Source organism: Cervus elaphus, chromosome 16, assembly GCF_910594005.1.
Source record: "Cervus elaphus chromosome 16, mCerEla1.1, whole genome shotgun sequence".
Lineage (NCBI taxonomy): Eukaryota > Metazoa > Chordata > Mammalia > Artiodactyla > Cervidae > Cervus > Cervus elaphus.
In genome coordinates, this window is record NC_057830.1 from 36,896,172 (window position 1) to 36,916,631 (window position 20,460).

The window sequence follows — 20,460 nt, forward strand, 5'->3', positions numbered from 1 at the left end:
TACAGTCCGAAAGGTCGCAGAGAGTTGGACACGACTAAAGAGGCTGAGCACATACACACACATTCTCTTTCAGATTCTTTCCCCATAAAGGTCATTACAGAGTAGAGTCCCCTGTGCTGTAGAGGTCCTTGCTGATTATCTATTTCATAAACAGTGATGTGTATGCGTTAATCCCTGGCTTCCCTTGTGGCCCAGATGGTAAAGAACCTGCTTGCAACGCAAGGGACTCAGCTTCGATCCCTCAGTTGAGAAGGTCCCCTGGAGAAGGAAATGGCAACCCACTCCAGTATTCTGGCCTGGAGAATTCCATGGACAGAGGAGTCTGGCGGGCCACAGTCCATGAGGTCGCAGAGTAGTAGGACATGACTGAGTGAATAACACTTTCATTTCACTTTCATATGTTAATCCAAGCCTAAGTTGATTGCTTCCCCAGATCACTGCTCTACTAACTCAACCCACTCTCCCTTGGAGAACCCAAACATTCTACCTCCTATTCTGTTGATCCCCAAATCTGTTAACAATCTCCAGCTCAGATTGCATTCAAGCACCCAATCCCAAGCACCACCTAGACTCTTATTTTGGGGTGATCCAGGGTACCTCACACTTGACCTCACTGCTCACCAAACACACCCCCTGGCCTGCTCTCCCAATGTCTCCCAGTCCTTTACCCAGTGTCCAGCTATGATTAATAGGCCGAGACAGAAAATTAGATATGACATCAGTGGGATGAAGTATTTCAGAGCACATATACAGCCCTCCACATCTGCCTGGATCCCTGAGTCACCATTCTCAGGGCCCCCAGATTCATAGCAGACTTTGTCAGAAGGAGAAGTAAAGGACTCACACAGTTACATTACTGAGATTTCAAGGTTTGCAGAAGTCTAGCTCAACTCAATATACTGTCAGGAAAGAATGTTGATTTCCTGGTGCTTAACTCATGTCCTCTTCTCTAGCCACTCATGGCCAAGCCAGAAAGTTGGAATCATTTATGACCATCGAAAGCCAATGCTGTAATGCCTTAAACACATCCGTTCCTTTCCACTCTGCATGGTGGTGGTTTAGTCGCTAAGTCGTGTCGAACTCTTATGACCCCATGGACTGTAGCCTGCCAGGCTCCTCTGTCCAGGGGCTTCTCCAGGCAAGAATACTGGTGTGGGTTGCCATTTCCTTCTCTAGGGGATCTTCTTGACCCAGTAATCAAACCCATGTCTCCTGCATTGCAGGCAGATTATTTCCTGACTAAGCTACAAGGGAAGCTACTCTGCATACCTTCCCTTAAATCAGGGCTGCATCATTTCTCCCCAGCTCACTCCAACAGAGGGCTTCCCAGGTGGCGCTAGCAGTAAAGAAACTGCCTGCCAATGCAGGAGACAAAAAAGATGCAGGTTCGATCCTTGGGTCAAGAAGATCCCCTGGAGGAGGAAATGGCAACCCACTCCAGTATCTGCCTGGAGAATCCCATGGACAGAAGAACCTGGTGGGCTACAGTCCATAGCGTCACAGAGAGTCAGACACAACTGAAGCGATTTAGCATGCAGCATGCACCCTCCAATAGAACCTCCCAGTCAGAGTTCGGATTGTTTTCTGCTTTCCCCACCTCCTTCCCTGCCTCTGCATCCATTCTCCACCGCACTTCCAGAGTGATCTTCCTAAAACATAATCTTCATGGGCCATTCTCTTACATAAAGACCTCTGAAGGTGTCCTTCTGCCTTCAAGGATAGAAATGAACTTCTCACTGAAGCATCTCATGCCTTCCTTACGCAGCCTTACAACAAAGCTGGTCTCTCTTTTAACACTGTCCAAAAACTCAATCCCAGCCTCCACTCCAATAATCCAATAAGCACCCAGTTTTAAATTTTTTTTATTTTTCACACAAATATCATATGATATCACTCATATCTAATGTTTTAAAAATGACACAAATGAAGCTATTTACAAGACAGACTCACAGATCTCAAAAACAAGTCGATGGTTACCAAAGGGGAAACATGTAGGGGGGAGAGGGATAAATTGGGAGACTGGGATTAACATGTATACTCTACTACATATAAAAATAGATAAGCAACAAGGATCTACTATATACCATGCGGAACTCTACTCAATATTCTATAATAACCTATATGGGAAAAGAATCTGAAAATGAATGAATGTGTATGTTTAACTGAATCACTTTGCTATACACCTAAAACTAACACAACACAGTAAATCAACTGTACACCAAGACATTATTTTTTTAAATAATAGATTTTTTTACTTTTCTACTTGATGGAGATACCCTGTGGAAAATGACTCTGTACTCAATAACTGTGTTGAACTGATTGAAGGGTGTGATGTTTTATGAAGTCAAGGGATCCGAGCTGGAATTTGACCTCAGACCAGCCCCACCACCAGCAGGAATGCACCTCTTCCACCTCCTCCCACTGTGGGGCTCCCGCACCCCCACAGTGGTCCTGCCAACCCGGCCCTTTTCTCCAAACCCAGCGCCCTCAAGGCCAAACACTTCTCAGTCTGGAATGCGTCTCCTTTCCTCTGCTGGGCCTTTCCCGAGGCCTTATCTCTTGATAACGCAGCACAACACCCACTCTGGGACAGTGGCTGCCTTGCGAGCTGGCTCTGGGAGCTGCCCCCATCCCTCCCACCCCCACCCCAGACTCAGGAATCTCACAAAGAACACTCTGTTCCTCTGGGGAGTGTTAGAGGCCCGGCAGGCAGCTCACTTGAGGAAGTCAGTGACAATCCCCAGGCAGGAAGGAGGGCCCCGGAACGTGGGGACAGCCTCACCCTAAAGGAAGCCCCCAGGAAGAGGGGGGCCAATGCTCAGAATCACCTGGAAGGTCCCCGGCATTCCTGACCTGCTCAGAGCTTCCCAGGCAGGCAGGATGGAATCCAGGGAGCTGCAGGGTAGCTGCACATCCTGTTTCAGCTCATCCCAGAGCAGAAAAACCTGCATCCCGAGAAGGCCCTGGCCCCTAAGGGATGTGTGTGAAATGCAAATGCCAAGCAGGCCCCCACGGCCCCGCAGGCCAGGGTTTTTGGTTCACGCATCAGCAGAAGTGGCTGAGCTGAGGGTGGCCCTTCCGACCAACCCAGGACTAGAGGTTCCACTGGCTCTTGTTGCTGCTCAGTTGCTCAGTCCTGTCTAACTCTGCGACCCCATGAACTGAAGCACGCCAGGCTCTTCTGTCCTTCACTATCTCCCAGAGTTTGCTGAAATTCATGTCCATCAAGTTGGTGATGCTATCTAACCATCTCTTCCTCTGTCACCCCCTTCTCTTATCTGAGCATAAAGGTGAGGTCTGGGTGAGGCCTTAGGAAAACAGAAGATCTGTAACCTTACAGGTTTCTGAGGACTTCCCTGGCAGTCCAGTGGCTAAGACTCTGCGCTTCCAATGCAGTGGGCCTGGGTTCAATCCTTGGTCAGGGAATTAGATCCCACACGCTGCAACTAAGAACTTGCATGCCTCAACTAAAAAAATCCCACATGCCACAATTCTAATTAATTTTTAAAATTCAGTTAAGATTAAAATTTTTAATTAATTTTAAAATTAAAATGTTTAATTAATTTAAAACTAAATTAAAATTAAAATTTTTAATTAATTTTAAAAAGAAAAAAAGGTTTCCTGGCTTTGTCGACCTGAAACTAATCAACAGACAGAACTGCCTAGAGAAAAAGAGAGCTGCCGGTCTTTGGAAATCCTTGGACGAGCATCAACGGTTTCCTGATCTTCCCGTAACTCACTATTGTTCATCCTCTCCTTGATCTGCACTTCAGTCCTGCCTTTGGAAACCTGAGGACCAGGAGGGGCTGGTTCCCGGAACGCATCCTGCAAGTGTGAGCGCCCTTGACCTCAGCCTTCATCTCACTCCACAAAACACAACTCAGGTGGGGATGCGGGAGCTGGTGAAGGAGCTGAGGCCCATCTTGTCTATGCACAGGCCACACAGCTCGACACAAGGGAATGAACTCGGCCTTCAGCTTCTGCAAAACCCAGAACTGGGTCGGAGTTTCAAGGCCATGGCTGACCAGATCTGCCTCCTTAGCCCGAGGCTGAGCCAGGACTCCTGGGCCAGGGCCAAGTGAAGATGGGGGACTTGGAGAAAGAGGAAGGCATCTCTGCAGCTCATTCCTGCTTTGCCCTGTTCAGGGATTCAGAAGTCCTTGCTGTTTTTGGGTTTTCTCCTCTTTAGCCCCCAAAGACAGGGCAGGAGCTACATCACCCTAGAGGAGGCCTCCACCTCTGCCCATTTTATGAACACTGTACCTGAGACAGCCACGGATGGACTTCCAGACCCCAGCCAGGCCACAGACACCAAGACACTGCATCCCGGAAATAATTACCACTAATAATAATAAACCACAAACTAGGCTTCACTGGCCTTTCTACACGCCTCCAAATACACTGCTGATGTTTTCTTGGCAGCAAGTTAGACCTTCATGCTTTTCTTCTCCGGGGAAAATCTAAACTGAAGGAGATGACCCCGGGCCAGCCTTTGGCAGGCTCCCTAGGATGGCCGGGAACAGGAGGGCTGGGGTGGTGTTTATTCACAACGGCCTGAGCGCATTCATGGAGAATAAAGGCAGGCTGGGGATCAGAGATGTTTGACAGCTCCCGCCCGGCTGGTTAGTCATTTCCCATGAACAAGAAGCAGGAGGACAAACCCAGAGAGAAACAATGGGAAAACGTATGTGTGTGTGTATTTCAAAACACATCCTTAAAAGCACAGTGAAAAATTATATAAACACTGGGAATTCCCTGGTGGGAATTCCCACACCAGTGATTAGGGCTTCACTCTTCCACTGCAGGGGACACAGGTTCCATCACTGGTCCAATAACTAAGATCCCTCAAGCCGCGCAGCACAGCCAAAAACAAACCAAAAAAAAAAAAAAACCCAAAATACCAAAAAAAAAAAACCCTACGCAAACATATACAAGCTCCAGGTGTTGGTGATGGACAGGGAAGCCTGGCATGCTCCAGTCCATGGGGTCGCAAAGAGTCGGACACGACTATGTGACTGGACTGAGCTGAAACATACACACACACCACTCTCTCTCTCCTCTCAGAGACCCCAGGCCAGAACCCCAGGCCCTGTGCACGGATAACCCTGTCAGATTCTGGTACCGAGAGTAATTCTAAAGGAACAGAATCTTAAAAGTTTTCTGGATGGGTTCTGGGGTTTCTGGAATTGGTTCTCTAACCTGATTTAAGGTACTAATGACCCCACTTCAGTACTTATAAGACAGCGCTGGCAATGCACAGGATGATGAGGCAAAAGAAATGCACAAAATACCACATCAAGTGCTTACAAGAGGCAAAGTTCTGGGTGACTGTATATTTGATACCTTAGAACGTTTTTGTCAACCTGAGTATGACAGTATTAGCTGGTTGTTCTTAATTACACTGGACAAAGTGAGGAAAGACAAGGATGACTCAGGGATTCACATTCCCAGCTCATAAAGAAAAAAAAAAAAAAAAAAATTCCCAGCTCAAGGGTCCCATAAATGAACCAAAAGTTTCTATATCTACCCCAAAAGAGATCCTCATATCCAGCAGCCTCAAAGCCAAACCGACCGAAAACTGAACCCAGGGTCTCACCCTACAAGTGGCTGAATTGAATTCCCAATTTGCAAGCATCTGCTATTGAGATGAGGGGGTTGATGGGGGAGGAATTCTGCCTCCAGACGACTTCCCATTGCAACATCAATGCTTTCCTGAATCTCCAACCAAGCAGCCTACCTGCAGACTTGCTTGCCAGTGCCCACAATGCATGAACCAATTCTTTAAAATCTGTGTGTGTGTGTGAGAGAGAGGGGGGTGGGGGAAGGGGAGAGATTCTGTTTCTCCAGAGCCCTGCCTAACACAAATTTTGGTGAGATTCATTCACAGCCCAACCAATGGGGCACTCTCTGGGCTCAAGATTACTAGGCTGTGCATTAACTTAACACAAAGGATTTGTCCCCAAGTTGGGATGGTCCTCGCAGAGCCCCTGACCATGTGCTTCTCATTACACCCCCGCCATTCCTACTGAACCTCAGGGCACAGGAAGTCTTGTCTCAAGTTTGGGTTGTGAACATTTCTGCATCTGGGTTTGGGGCTGGGGGAGGGATGTGGCTCAGATGAGGTCACTGGGCACGGCCCACGTGCCACCACTCACACACAGAAGGCATCGACACCATGTTCAAGCCCACACGTGGATAAAATGCAGTCGGAGGGAGCCCATGTGAGAGAAACCCCTACAATGGATTCTTCATGAAAAGAGAACCAGCCCAGAGTCTAGATCTAAGGGTTCTATTTCCTACAGGCTGGATGATCTGGGGCAAGATAGTCCATTTTCACATTTCGGTGTCCTTCTGTGACATCGGCCTTTGAAACTGACCAGGGTCTAAGCTCTTTGGAAGGGTGAAAACTGCCCAAGGTATTCTGGTGCTGGCTGTGTCTTCCTTCACTTCCTTGTTTGCAGACTGGAGTTGATGGGAGGCTGTCCTGCTGAATGACAGGATGGAGGAGACAACAGTGGCGACACTGGCTCTGTGGGAAGCCCGCATGACGCTGTGGCCGGTTAAAAGCCCCTGAAAACAGGCCTCACTCAGGCTCCATCTTGGGCTTCCCTGGTGGCTCAGATGGTAAAGAACCCACTTGCAATGCAGGAGACCTAGCATCAATCCCTGGGTCGGGAAGATTCCCTGAAGGAGGGCATGGCAACCCACTCCAGTATTCTTGCCTGGAGAATCCCAAGGACAGAGGAGCCTGGCGGGCTACAGTCCACGGGGTTGCAAAGAGTCAAACACGACTGAGTGACTAACACATGCTCACTCTTCAATCATCACAGTATCAGGTACAGTTATCATAAAGTCCTTGTGGGCAGTATCTCATTTAGGCGTTACCCTTGCCTTAGGAGATTATCACTGTTACCATCCTCCCCATTTAGATCGGAAAAAGGGACCAAAGGATGGTAAGTTATCTGCCCAGCATCACAAGCTAATGCCTAGTGGAGCTGGGAGTTGTCTCAGGACAGGATGCTGATCCCAGAGCACTAACGTTCAAATGCGGCTTTATATTAATTTTCTTCTTGGTCACTGGGGAATCCTGGCTTCCACATTCTCCATGACTTTGCCAAGTGTCAGAGTCCAGTTTCAACCCAGTTTGTTAAGGAACTAAACACCAACAGATACCAAGGAGATAGCCACAGCATCTCCCATATTAAAACAATCTCAAAACAGGAAGGTAAGTCAGACATTAGTGGGGACCTTCATGGCGTGAGGTCAGATGCAGATGATCAAAGCCCAATTCCACATTTCAGCAGCTCTGAGCTCCAGTTTACTCAGCTGCAAAGTAAAGCAAGTATAGAAATTCCTGCCCCAGAGCCTCCCAAAGGAATTATGAAGTTCCCAGAAGATGGAAAGAGCCTACAAGCAGGCTACGATTTCTCCTTCTTGCTAATTAACACCAGGATGCACCAGACATTCTTTTCTGGTGGCTCAAGTTCATCTAAATCAAAGGATTTCAAGGTCTACGGGGCGAGAGCTGATGAATGCAAGAACCACCCTGGGAACCACAAGCAAGCACAGTTGGACTCACCCTGAAGGTTCTGAATGAAGAGACTGAAGTCCCTTCTTGGTGCTTAGACCCCAACACACAAGCAGGTTCCAGATCATAAGGAAAACACGGGGACATCCTGGGGCGCTGAATCACAGAGTATCAGAGGGGACCTGGACTCTAATTAACACACTCCAGCTTCAAATGGAAGAGCTGAGACACAGAAAGGAGGAGCCGCAGCACTGCTAGCAAGCAGGGCAGGCCCCGAGCCCAGAGCTCTGCAGCCCCAGAGCAGGACCAGGGCCACCAGCCCCAGAGCAGGACCAGGGCCACCTGCCCCAGACTGAGACACTTCCATCTTGCAATTCTGACAAGTGCGAGCTGGAATTGGAAAGCATGGCTGCAGTGTTCAAATTCTGATAAACTGAATGCTTAACTATATTGAAACTATATTAAAATGTTTGCTTAACTTTCTGTTTCTTATTTTCATCTGGGCAGGGTATGGTTACTAACAAGCTGTGCCCAGCTTCCCATTTTCAGACACAGTGCCAGCTGTCTCCCTTCTACATGGAAGCAGCAATACTGTGATTAGCGCTGGGTGCTGAGGCTGAATCCCACATTGCAGATGTGTGCCTGGGTGATAAAGGGCCCCAGTGAGGGAGGGTCACCAGCAGTAATCATCCACATCTCCTAGAAACATAATTCAAAGCCAATTCTAAGTAAGCGAACAGGGGTGGTGATAGTTTAGTCACTAAGTCATGTCCGACTCTGTAAACCCAGGGACTGTAGCCCACCAGGCTCTCTTCTATCCATGGGATTTCCTAGGAAAGAATACTGGAGTGGGTCGCTAGTTCCTTCTCCAGGAAATCTTCCCCACCCAAGGATCAAAACAGGGTCTCCTGTATTGCAGGTGGTCTCCTGCATTGCAGGCAGATACTTTACCAACTCAGCCACCAGAGATGTTCCATTGCAAAAAGGCAGTTCCTTCTTGCTGCCAGGAGAGGGCAGGTTTCTGAAACACTGGTAAATGCAGCAACCATTTCAAGCAGAGTCTGAGGACTGAGACCCCAAGGGCGCTCCAGAGGACAGGGGCCAGGAATTCATTGCTAGGGCCATCTAGAAGCCATCAGCTCCTGGGACAAGCTGACTCAGTGGTCATTGAGCAATCTGTTCTAAGTCTTGCACCAACTCACCCACCAGTGAAAAAAAAAAAATCCTCCTGATCCATGTGGATCACATCCCACTGAGAACCAGAGAACAAAGCAGAGAGGTCAGAGGGCTCCCTTGCTAATGGAGAAAAAATAGATACATGAAGAGAGATAACAAAGTCAAAAAAGAATGAGACAGAGAGACAGAGAGACCAAGAAAGTAATGCAGAGACCAGAAGAGAGCCAGAAGTCAAGAGAGAGAGAGAAATGGAGACAGAGATGGAGAAATGCAGAGACAATAGGGTTGGGAAATATAATGGAGGGAGAGAAGGAAGAAAGGAGAGAGGGAGGGAAGATCCTTCTATGATACTCTTGTCCAGATCCAGCCAAGATCCACCTCAAGTCCACTAAACAGCATCAGTCTCCCTTTCTGTATACTGAGCTACACTCCCAAGCAGAGACCATGGTGGTGTGATTACCCGAACTCATAGTCAAGGTAGCTACAGTAGGGCTGTGTTGCATTCATAATGGATAAGGTGATCAGGGCACATCCCCTGGAACGGTACTTAGTAGATTAGTTTCCAAGAACCTTCCCGCTGGAAATAAGAGCCAGCCTCAGCCCAGAATATATCACCACCATCTACAGGGCGCCACTGGGGCACCAGAACAGGATATGATGGTGGGGTGGGGGGAGGGGAGCCGGGGGGCGGGGCAGAGCCACGCCCCCACAAGCCTCTCTTACACAGGCCAGCGGAAATCACTCCCAGCCACAGAGCGGAAGCGCACTTTGCAATGGAAGGTTCCCCAGGATTCTGCGGCAGATGGGAGCTGACGTCATCTGTGTATGTGCCTGGTTTATTTAGACTGCATCAAATTAAATCCAACTCTTCTACAGAAGTGCGAGCAGGAGGCAAAGCGTGTGGCCCACCCACCCTGCGCTGTGCGTAGCTTTAAATAGATACCAACACGGTTGCAGCCCCGGAACAGAGCGAGAAACAGGAGCTGCCCGCCGCACCCAGATGTAATTAGGTTAATGCTGCAAAGTGATGAGAGCGCTGCGACCCACTTGGCAGCAGGAGCTGGAAAAGCAGCCCTTGCCCCCACCTACGACCCCTCCAGAACCTGCGCTTGCACAGTGAGACCGCGGGCAACACTTACCCTTTTTCCGGGCCTGGGCGATGACTTCCGCTGCGCTCTTGCTCATCACCTTGGTGATGTACAGGGGGCAGTTGGTCTGGTTGGCGATGGTGATGGAACGGTTCACGGCTTCAGCCTCGACCTGCAGAAGAGCATCCCAGTGTGAGAACTGTGTCCACTGTTCTGTGAGTTCCCTGAGCTCATGGCTGCTCTCCACCCACAGGGAGGGGCTACAGTGAACCAGAAACCAATGTGTGCCCAGGGCTCTACCCACCAGCGGCACAGAGGGCAAGGGTAGTGACTTGCCCAGCTGACCCTTGTGGATGGTTCTAGGTGTGATAAGCAGCCACCTGGAGTCTGTAAAAGAATGCATTTTCTCATGAGTCTCAGGCCCTTCCACCATATCCAAAGGGTCCGTAGCTCTGGGGGTGGGATCCAGAAGGGTGGGTCTTACCAACTCTAGGTGATTTTTATGCTTGCTACTGTTTGAGAGCCACCATGCCTGGAAACCGATGGCTCCCAGTTTGGTGCATTCACTCCAAGCGTGTGGTCTCTCCAGTCAAGATATCCACTGATGGAATTTTTGTGCTGGGCTTCAGTCCCATGCTCAAAAATGAAGTCAGCCTCACCCAAAGAACAATGCAATCTCACAGCGCTCTGGGAACAGGGGCAGGCAGATCTGTGTAAACCAAAGGCCCCTCTGTATGGGCAAACCCATCATCACCAGCCATAGACTGGTACTCCCTTCCACACGAGATGGGAGGGCTGCTCTAACCAATAACCTGATTCTTTAAACCTGATGCTTCAGTGAATGATGGTCCAAAGACCCCAAGGGATGGGGCTTCCCTGGTGGCTCAAACAATAAAGAATCCGCCTGCAATGCGGGAGACCTGGGTTTGATCCCCGAGTTGGGAAGATCCCCTGGACAAGGGATAGGATACCCACTCCAATATTCTGGCCTGGAGAATTCCATAGACAGAAAAGCCTTGCAGGCTACAGTTCATGGAATCACAAAGAGTTGGACATGACTGAGCGACTTTCACTTCCACTTGTTCACTGAAAGTGAATGATATTCCAAAGACCCCAAGGGATTACCGCTAACACCTGAACAGGTAAGACGAGTTCTTAGGTCATTGTATCGTACAGAGGAATCAGCAGTACCGAGGAATCAGTGGGCAGCTGAAGGAACAAATGCAATAATGAGACAGAGGACCTCAGAAAGCTTCTTGCTCCCTCCCAAATTCTGGCAAAAGGCTGACTTCCACTAACTCTTCCAGGCGAGGGGCTGGGTCTTCCTTGAATTTTTTGATTCCTCTAGGCAGTTCCCAGGGTAGCTCCTGGTACCCAGCACGTGCTCAAAAATGTTCACTGAGCAAGTAAGTGACTTCATTTCAGGTTAATGGTTAAAGCTAGGCTGGTTCCATAAAGAGCAGCCACTTTTCATAAGACATGACCAGCTCCAGACTGAATCATCTTAGCTAACCAATCTCTATGGGAGCTCAGCCAAGAACTGAAGTTCTGTAAACTGCGCTAACGGGTGATCTAATTTAATATAAGAGGACAGCATCCTTCATACTTGGTCTCTTGGGCTTCAACTATGTGAAGAGAGATGTCTAGAGACCCACAGGCAAACCAAACAGCCCTTGAAAAAGCTCATTAAACATCCAAGTGTTTTTAATTCCTGGCATAGCTGAATGATCACCCTCCCCTCTCCGTGGCTCCAGTTACAACAGAAGGGCCTCGGGCCGGGCAGCATGAAGGAGGGACGTCTTGCATCTCTGCGGTCACCTCAAAAAGTACACAGGGGATGTGCAAACAGGACTCCACTAGAATCCGCATGCTTTCCAGGGGTGCAGGTGACTGCCTGAATTCACGGTCCCTATCTTATAAGACTCTTCTGAAAGCAAACAGAGGCACCATTCATAACTGCCTGGGGCAATGGGTGTGGACCAGGACTGCCTGGGGTGAACCAGAACTCACAGTCAGGCTCATCAGGGAATAAATGGAGCAGAAGTACCAGTTCCAGGGGGCCGCTCCCCAAAAGGAGTGGTTTCTGTTAAGACTGGTTTGGTGGGAGAATCTGGGTCCCAAAGCCCTGTCTGGATTGGCTCATCTACTGAGTTCTGACCCCTCCCCTTCCCCAGCTGGGCAGTAAGGTCATGTCGTGGAGAGAAAAGGTCATGTAAACCCCACCTCTCCAAGTTTCACCCAGAACCATGGAAGGATTCATGCATACCCTTCTGCAGGTACATATTGTGACCCCATGGACTGTACCCACCAGGCTCCTCTGTCCATGGGATTCTTCAGGCAAGAATACTGGAGTGGGTTGCCATTTCCTTCTCCAGGGGATCTTCCTGACCCAGGGATAAAACCTGGCTCTCCTGCATTGCAGGCAGATTTTTTACCAACTGAGCTACAAGGGAAGCCCAGTACACATGTATGCCTCTGCTAGAAAACATACATTGTCTCAGGCACACTGAAATCTGGCTTCAGTATTATGACAACAGTGTTATGTTTAAAAATAAAACTTTGTCTTTGTTTCTTTATAGAGCTGCCAGGGATTTAAGTGGTCACCTGAGCCATGCTTTCTGCTTTTAAAGATGAGCCACCCCAAGTTATGACCATATCCCGGTCATCCCATGCCAGTTAGGAGTTTTCCTTCTCCATCAAAAATTCTGTCACCTTCACCTCTGGGTCCCCACTCTCCACCCAGACAACAGGCTGTGTGTGTGTGTGTGTGTGTGTGCGCGCGCATACATGCACGCTTTGTTTTGTTTTTACTTTTGGCCACACAGCGTGGCTTGAAGGATATCAGTTCCCCAACCAGTGACTGAACCTGGGCCACGGCAGTGAAAGCCCAGAATTCTAACCACGAGGCCAACAGGGAACTCCCCCGACACCAGTCTTACTGGCTCAGAACCCCATCACATGTCGCCCCATCTACTTACTCTGCATCTCCCCCTTTCTCCACCCCCCACCCCCCAGCTCATCCAAAATTCCCTTCACAAAGGACCACTTTCTCATCCATCTCGACATCCCCTACAGGCTGAGCAGTGCCTCCATCAAAATAAGCTCTTGGGTACAATTGATGGACAGGAGGTTTCTATTAATAGATTTCTGCATCCCTATTTGTCTCCCTTTCAATCTTCTCTGCTGAAAACTGGGGGAAATCCTACCAGCCATCTCACTCGGTGAGTTGGAAAGAGCAGCAGAAAGAAGAGCATGTTTTGCGTGGTTCAAGTCAAGTTCAAGTTAACCATGAGGACGCTGTCAATGGATCATGAAACCAGGAAGGAATTATGTTATTAACTGTGTTTTTTGCACTGGCAGCATCTCTCTAACTTCATACTAAAGCTCAGTTCCCTCAATATGCCGCCGTGTTTTATTCTCTTTATTGCTTATATACAGCATGTGAAAAATAAAAGTGTTAGTCGCTCAGTCGTGTCCAACTCTTTATGACCCCATGGACTATACAGCCCGCCAGGCTCTTCTGTCCATAGAATTCTCCAGGCAAGAATACTGGAGAGAGTAGCCATTCCCCTTCTCCAAAGGATCTTCCTGACCCAGTGATCGAAACTGTGTCTCCTGAATTGCAGGCCCAGCAATCAAACCTGGGCCTCTGTTACCATCTGAGTCACCTGGGAGGCCCTACATAGAATATAACACACTGTTGTTAACAGATCCCTACCACTGAACTGAAAAGCCATCCCCGGGAGCCAAAGGAGAAGGTGCCAGCTGGCGCCTGGCGGCTCACATGGCTGTCCTAAGGATGCATCTGCGCAGAAGCACCGCAGACTGTGCCTGGCCTCGAGTCAGTGCCTCTGAATCAGCTCAGCAGCAGGTGCCCCTGGAAAGCAGACAGTCCCAAAAGCAGCCTCTTGTGGGACCACAGGACCCCCCCTCAAGGAGCCAGGACCTCCCCATATTGGAATGCTGCTGGGGCTGCCAGCTCCCAAAGGAGGATTCTAGGGGTCCCAACACAGCAGCGGCTGCAAAAGAAATATCCCATGCCTCAGGGTGGAAAAACAGGTGACGTTTGTGGTCATAATGGCAACCAGGCCCCCTCTTCTCTGAAAGCTGTGGCCTGTTCAGTAAACCCAGGGAGGACTCGCTTTCTGATGGGGGTGTGCTGGGACCTGGGGAGGCATTGCAGATGGTGGGAAAGCAAGACGGGAAGCAAGCCCCCAGGAAGGCTCTGAAATGGAAACCAGCAGGCGGCTCTCACTAGGAGCCCTGGGCCACAGGAGGAGAGACGTTTACTCTCGGAAGACAACATCCTCTTCCCCTTCTCTCCTGGACGGTTGGGACTGGAGGGGAGGGGCTCCCAGCCAGGCTCCTGGATAAAGGTGAAGAGTAAACATTCTAATGGAGCCCAGCCCCAGGTGTCATCGCCTGCTCACACAGGCCAGTGGCTTCCCATGGAGCTTGGGCTCCCGGCTGTGTATCTGTGTGTACACTGAGGGTGGTCAGGGGGGCAGGCAGGAACTGCACTTGCTAGCTCTCTGATGCTGAACTTCACACCCCTGTGATTTCTTTACACAAGAGACCCAGGTGACAAAGGTTTTGCCTCCAGGCAGCACCACACACAGGCAAGCAGAATGGAACGGGTCCCCTGGACACAGCTATCCTTTCATCTGAAGGAAATGTCCCGAGTCTCAGATGGTAGTGAAGGTGCCCTGGTGTGCCTGTGTCTATGTATGCACATGTGTGCAATTATGTGTGTCTGTGACTCTGTGTGTGTGTCTATGTGTGGGTATCTGTAACATTTGTATCTCTGTGTCTGTGACTCTTGTTTCTGTGACTGTATGTGTATATGTCTGTGTGTCTGTGTATGTATATGGATGTAACTGTGTCTGTGACTCTATGAGTCTCTGTGCATATGTCTGTGTGTCTGTGATGCTCTGTGTATGTGTGTATATATCTCTGTATGTGTGTACGTGTGCACATATGTGGTAAGAAGAGCAGAACAAGGAAATTAAGCCCTCAGTGTGTGCAAACATTCCAAGTGATTTCCGCTTTTGCTTTTTTCTGCCTCTTTCCTATATTCTTTCTCCTTTTTCAGCCTCATCTCTCCCCACAAAGCCTGGAGAAAAGCCTGATGAGACGAGGCACTTCTCCTCACCCCAGGCAGCCTGTTGATGGCACCTTCAACGCCACATGCTCAGAACCCATTTTCTTCTAGGCAGAGCAGAGCCCCTGCACCCACAGGTCCTAACCCAAGTGGGTTAGGGAGGGGCTCCCCAGACTCAGTGGGGATGCTGTGACTTGGGGGCCCTGGTCCCATCCATACCCCTCTGACCCAGCATCTTCCACCACCTGTTTCTGGGAGGAAAAATCCTAATTTTAAGTCGTCATCCACATGGCAATTTTATCTGCCTTCTCTGCCTGTCCCTTTTTCCAGGACAGAGTCTCTTCACTTCCATCAGACTCCCCAGCAACCTCTTTGCTCAGAGCCACCAGGAACCCCAAAGCCTGACCTTGAGGCTTTCCTCGAAGAGCTAGCTCCTAAAAAATATTGAGGCCACAGATTCTCATTTAGAAAAACAGACTCTTCTGTCACGTAAGATGTAAGCCCTCCTTCTCACTCACAAGCTTCACCATCCAAAGCAGTGACTCTCAACTCTGGGCCAGCAAGAACCCTGCTCTGCACTCTCCTCCCTCGACTGTGAAAGATTCGGTCTACCACACTCTGCTGATTGCGCTATACTCCATGTAGACTTATCATGGAAACACTTACAATCTCCCTTTTGCCTTCTAGATACTTACAGGAACTTTTATGGCAGGATGTTGGAGGCCCTGGGTTATGAACCACAAAACCCCTATTGCTGGATGCTAACAAATGCTGTTTGTGTTTGTCTACCCAAGGAAGGGTTTGGAGAATAAGAGCCAGAAAAGGAGTCTTTAGGTTAAACAAGCCACACTGCTTTACCCCACAGCACATTCTAATACTCCACTTTGCCTGTGTAGACACTTCTCAGTGGCCGACTGTGACTTCTCCAGGGACCAGAATCAGCATCCGAGGGAAAAAAACCAACATTCTCAACAGGCAGGAAGTGGGTGCTTTGTGGCTCTGGCGGCGCCCGCCCCAGAACACGGATTCATCCCCTCCATTCAGCAGGCACTCACCTCCTCAGGCCGGCTCAGTACATGTCCCTCAGGGCCCGTGATGCCCAGATCCAGGATCCTCTGCTGCTCCTGCAATGTTTAAAGAAAACCAGGCTGTCAACCCTGTCCATCCGAAAGGAAATCAACTCTGAATATTCATTGGAAGGACTGATGCTGAGGCTGAAGCTCCAATACTCTGGCCACCCGATATGAAGAGTCGACTTCATTAAAAAAGACCCTGATGCTGGGAAAGATTGAAGGCAGGAGAAGAGGATGACAGAGGATGAGATGGTTGCACGTCATCACCAACTCAATGGACAGCAAACTCTGAGAGATGGTGAAGGACAGGGAAGCCTGGCATGCTGCAGTCCACGGGGTCACAAAGAGCTGGACACGAACTGAACAATAACAAGGCTATCAGGGGGAACCGGATCCCACATGAGCCTGATTGCCAAGAGCTGGGTAAAAGTCACTCCGATGAGACATCAAAATGGAACTGCTGGGACTTTCCTTCTGGTTCAGTGGTTACGACTCCCCACTTCCAATTCAGGGGGTACGGGTTTGATCCCTGATCGGGCAACTAAGATCCCACATGCCATGCAGCATGACCAAAAATTAAATTAAAGCGGCACTTTTGACCCTCATCCCAAGACCCCACAAAAGAGGGCTTGGTACCCCGTCCCCGGTGCTGCCTAAGTTATGACAGATCAGTTACAGCCTCCCCAACAGTACAGCTATCCCCTAGGATGCTAAAAGCCAACACATCCCAGTCCTGGGCTTCAGTGTGACATATCTATATGCGGGTGTCCACATCCGCCTCACCGCAGGCAGCCACATCACAGCGCTGAGAGAAAGGACTTCTCTATGGAAAGGCTGTTCGTCCTGAGAACACATCAAGGGGCGCGTGTGTCTCCGATCTTCATGCTGCCCTAAGACTGTTGCCACAGTCCCCCCCGGAGGTGAGCTACGGCAGCCCCTCCACTCCCTCGAGCCCACGTCTCGCCCAGGGGGTCCCGTGGCGGTGACAACGCGGAAGCACGCACCTCTGCGATGATGTCGCCGTTTTCCGCGTGGACCTGGGCAATCGCTCCAATATCCCGGATCACGCTCAGGACTTCATAGATCTGAGAGAGGGAGGGCGTGGGATCAGAGACAGGGACGTCAGTGTTCCTGGTCACAAGTACCACCACCCCCCTGACAACCGCCAGGACTAGCACCAGGACCCCTCGATGCTTCTATGAAGGCCAGCTTTTCTGACACGCCCGAGGGCAGTGTTTCTGGTCACACGTAGCAGAGAAGGACCTCTCAGTAGTTAACAGATAATCTACAGAGGCAGTGTAACCTACACAGGCTTGGATGCGGAGAAGCTGGTGGGTGGCACCCGCTCTGCACCAGGTCTGCTGAGGGGGGTCTGAGAACCCCTCTCAGTTATACTTGCCCAGCCAGGTGCCCGATTCCAGAGCCTGGGAACACCAGTCCCGGGGGGCCAGGGCTCGGGCTTCACACCATCCCCTGAAGGGAGTGACATCAGGGACTTCATCCACCAACCATTCCCGTAAGCATACACAGAGGCAGCTGTGGAGACAGCAGCAGTCCACGCTGAGTTTATTTTTGTGTGTGGTGTCAGGGCATGCTCCCACTGCATTCTTTTACATGTAGCTGTCCAGTTTTCCCAGCACCATTTGTGGAAGAGACTGTCTTCTCTCCACTGTATATTCTTGCCTCCTTTGCCATAGATTAGGTGACCACAGGTGCATGGGTTTATCTCTGGGCTTTCTATCTTGCTCCATTGATCTATATTTCTGTTTTTCTGCCAGTACCATACTGCCAGGGGTAAAACAGATAGCTAGTGGGAAGGTGCGATAGAGCCCAGAAGTTCAGTTCAGTGCTCTGTGATGACCTAGAGGGCTGGGATGGCGGTCCAAGAGAGAGGGGATATATGTGCACATATAGCTGATTCATTTGACTAACACAACATTAGAAAGCAACTATTTGCCAAAAACAGAAAAGGCAACAGCACTGGCCCAAATGTACCAAACGCCAGTAAGAAAAGCCGGCTTTTCTTACCTGGGAATCCGTGAGCTGGAAGCGATCTTTGAAAGCCATGTACACGAGGAAGGAATTCACCCCTAGAGGACAGACAAAGCATAGAGCTGGAGACATGACTCACAGATAAACCAAATCATCTGGGGAATAAGGAAGTCATAATATGCATATGTGTGTGGAGAGAGAAACTCAGAAGGAGGAAGAAAGGAAGAGATAAAGAGAGACAGAGATAAAGACAGAGGCAGAAAGATAAGGCAAATAAATGTGATAAAACACAACTGGAAAATCTGGTACTAGGGTGCCAAAGGGTTCTTTTTAATATTTTTACAGTTTTCTCTAAAACTATATCAAAATTTTAAATTGCCAGTATTTGCACACCCATTTTCACAGCAGCATTGTTCAAAATAGCCAAAAGGTAAAAGCAAAATAAGTGTCCATGGATGAAGGGCTAAACAAAATGTCCATCCATACAATGGAATATTATTCAGCCTTAAAATGAAGGGAATTCGAACACAGGATGTTAGAATCTAACATGGATGAGCCTTGAGGACATTCTGCTAAGTGAAATAAGTCAGTCACAAAAGGACAAACACTGTAGGATTCCACCTACATGCCAAATTCAGAGGGACAACAAGTAGAATGGGGGTTGGGGGAAGGGAAAGGTATGGTTTAACGGAGACAGAGTTTTAGTTTGGAAAGATGAAAGAAAGGTCTGGAGATGGACGGTGGTGATGGCCGCACAACAGTGGGAATGTCCTCAGTGTCACTGAGCTGTACATTTAAAATGACTAAGACAGCAAATTTCACATTATGCTGTATTCTACCATAATTAAAAGTTAAACATTAAAAAGAAATTTGCTCCTAACTGTTGTGACTCTAACAAGAAAGTGAATTCAAAGATCTGTAATAAATGTCTTTTCTCCGGTAAACGGACTGCCTTCTATGCTGATTTTTCAGAAATGTCTGTGGGTGCAACAGCAGATGTCACAGTTCTCACCCTCGCATTTTAGAGTTCTTGCTTCCAAAAGCAGCAGACCAAACATCCCTGCTCAACATCCATCACAAGGGTAAACAACTGTACTGACAACCTGCTAGCCTTAGAGCTTAATTCAAGCCACAGGGGGTGCTGGAAGCTGCCTGTGTTCAATGCCTTGGGACACTTTGGCCCTTCTCTCCTGCTAGGCAACAGTTGCTATGGGAACCCTCCAGGCTGATGTGGAGTAAACTCATTATTAGCATTTAATCCATTTGAGTCTCAGCATTTGCAAAAGTGAGAAAGGTCAAGGATTACCTAGTTTCTTTCATGTGGGACCTCCATGTGGGAATGAATCTTAGGGTATCTAATCCAATATCCTCATGTGAGACTTTTTGTTAAACTGAGACTCATCAAGTTTAAGTGATTTGGCCAAGGTCACACAGCTAGTTTGTGGAAGAGAAGAGAAATAAGCCCCAGACTACAGATTATCATTCTAAGCTTTTCCCACCGTATCTATAGATATCTACCACATCCATGCCTAGATTTTACTCTCAGCTCATGGTATTTCTGAGTCTAGAAGTTCCAGAGCCATAGAGCATAGATGTTTCCTTGATGATTTGGATCCAAAGAGGTCAACATGTGACCCCATGTGATCTCCAGTCTACAGCCAAGGTCAAGAAGACCCCCAAAGATGATGTTGTCTGATAACATCACCCAAGCCCCTAAGGTTTCTGTGGATAAGAGGGACCCAGAGGCACCTGGAGGTGATTAAGATCCCCCCAACATCCCTGGGAATCTTTCAGAACCCAGTCCTTAGAAGCTGGCTCCCCCAGATAGTCCTATGGAACAAGAAAAAGACACCTCGTGTGGTTCCAGAGCCTCACCACCCTGAAATCTACCCTGGTTCTCCTGGGTTTGCAAACAGAGGCTGCCAAAGTCCTGGACTCAGGGTCCCGGGCTCTCCTCTAAGATTACCCAGAGTCCTCCCTGGGAGGTGCACTCTTCTCCTTTAAGAGCAAATCCCTCTGTCACCCTCAGCTCCCCAGCCCGGCTGGCACGCACACGCAGTGTGCTTACACCAATAAGCTGTGACCACTGTCTGACCACGGCCAGGCCCAGCAAGAGTTGCAGGCCACGCCCTCCCTCCCGGCACTCAGGCAGGCGCAGCCGGCCCCTCGGAGCACCATCCACACAGCTTTTGCTCAGAGCTGGGGCAGCTCGTGGTCTGCGACGGAAACACCGCCAGGGAGCGCCGGGTGGGCGCGACCTACCATGGTCCTTCACCAGGGCCTCCATCTCCTCCTGCACGCCCTTGTGCCATTCGGTGATGTCCACGTGCAGAGAGTAGTCGCAGCAGGACTTGCTGTCGGCCCATTCCCGCCACTGGTCGAAGGCGGCCAGCAGGCTCGTCCCAGGCTCAGGAACCACGTGGTCAACTAGAAAGAAAGAGAAGTGTCGTCGTCACCAACAGGAGCTTCCAGGTGTGCAAGCCAGAAGTTGTTTCCCCATTT

General features: G+C 49.4%; 1 protein-coding gene across 1 annotated transcript in view; it reads right to left on the minus strand.

Annotated features, from left to right (window-relative positions):
- The window catches only part of DPYSL2 (dihydropyrimidinase like 2), a 79,609-nt gene that overhangs the window by 15,681 nt on the left and 43,468 nt on the right, over nucleotides 1–20,460 (minus strand). Inside the window, exons 4-8 of the mRNA XM_043927167.1 lie at nucleotides 20,221–20,385; nucleotides 17,995–18,056; nucleotides 16,971–17,051; nucleotides 15,949–16,017; nucleotides 9,844–9,964 (exon numbers count right to left, since the gene is read on the minus strand). Of these exons, the coding sequence (XP_043783102.1) occupies nucleotides 9,844–9,964; nucleotides 15,949–16,017; nucleotides 16,971–17,051; nucleotides 17,995–18,056; nucleotides 20,221–20,385 (498 nt within the window). The remainder of the gene's footprint in view (nucleotides 1–9,843; nucleotides 9,965–15,948; nucleotides 16,018–16,970; nucleotides 17,052–17,994; nucleotides 18,057–20,220; nucleotides 20,386–20,460) is intronic.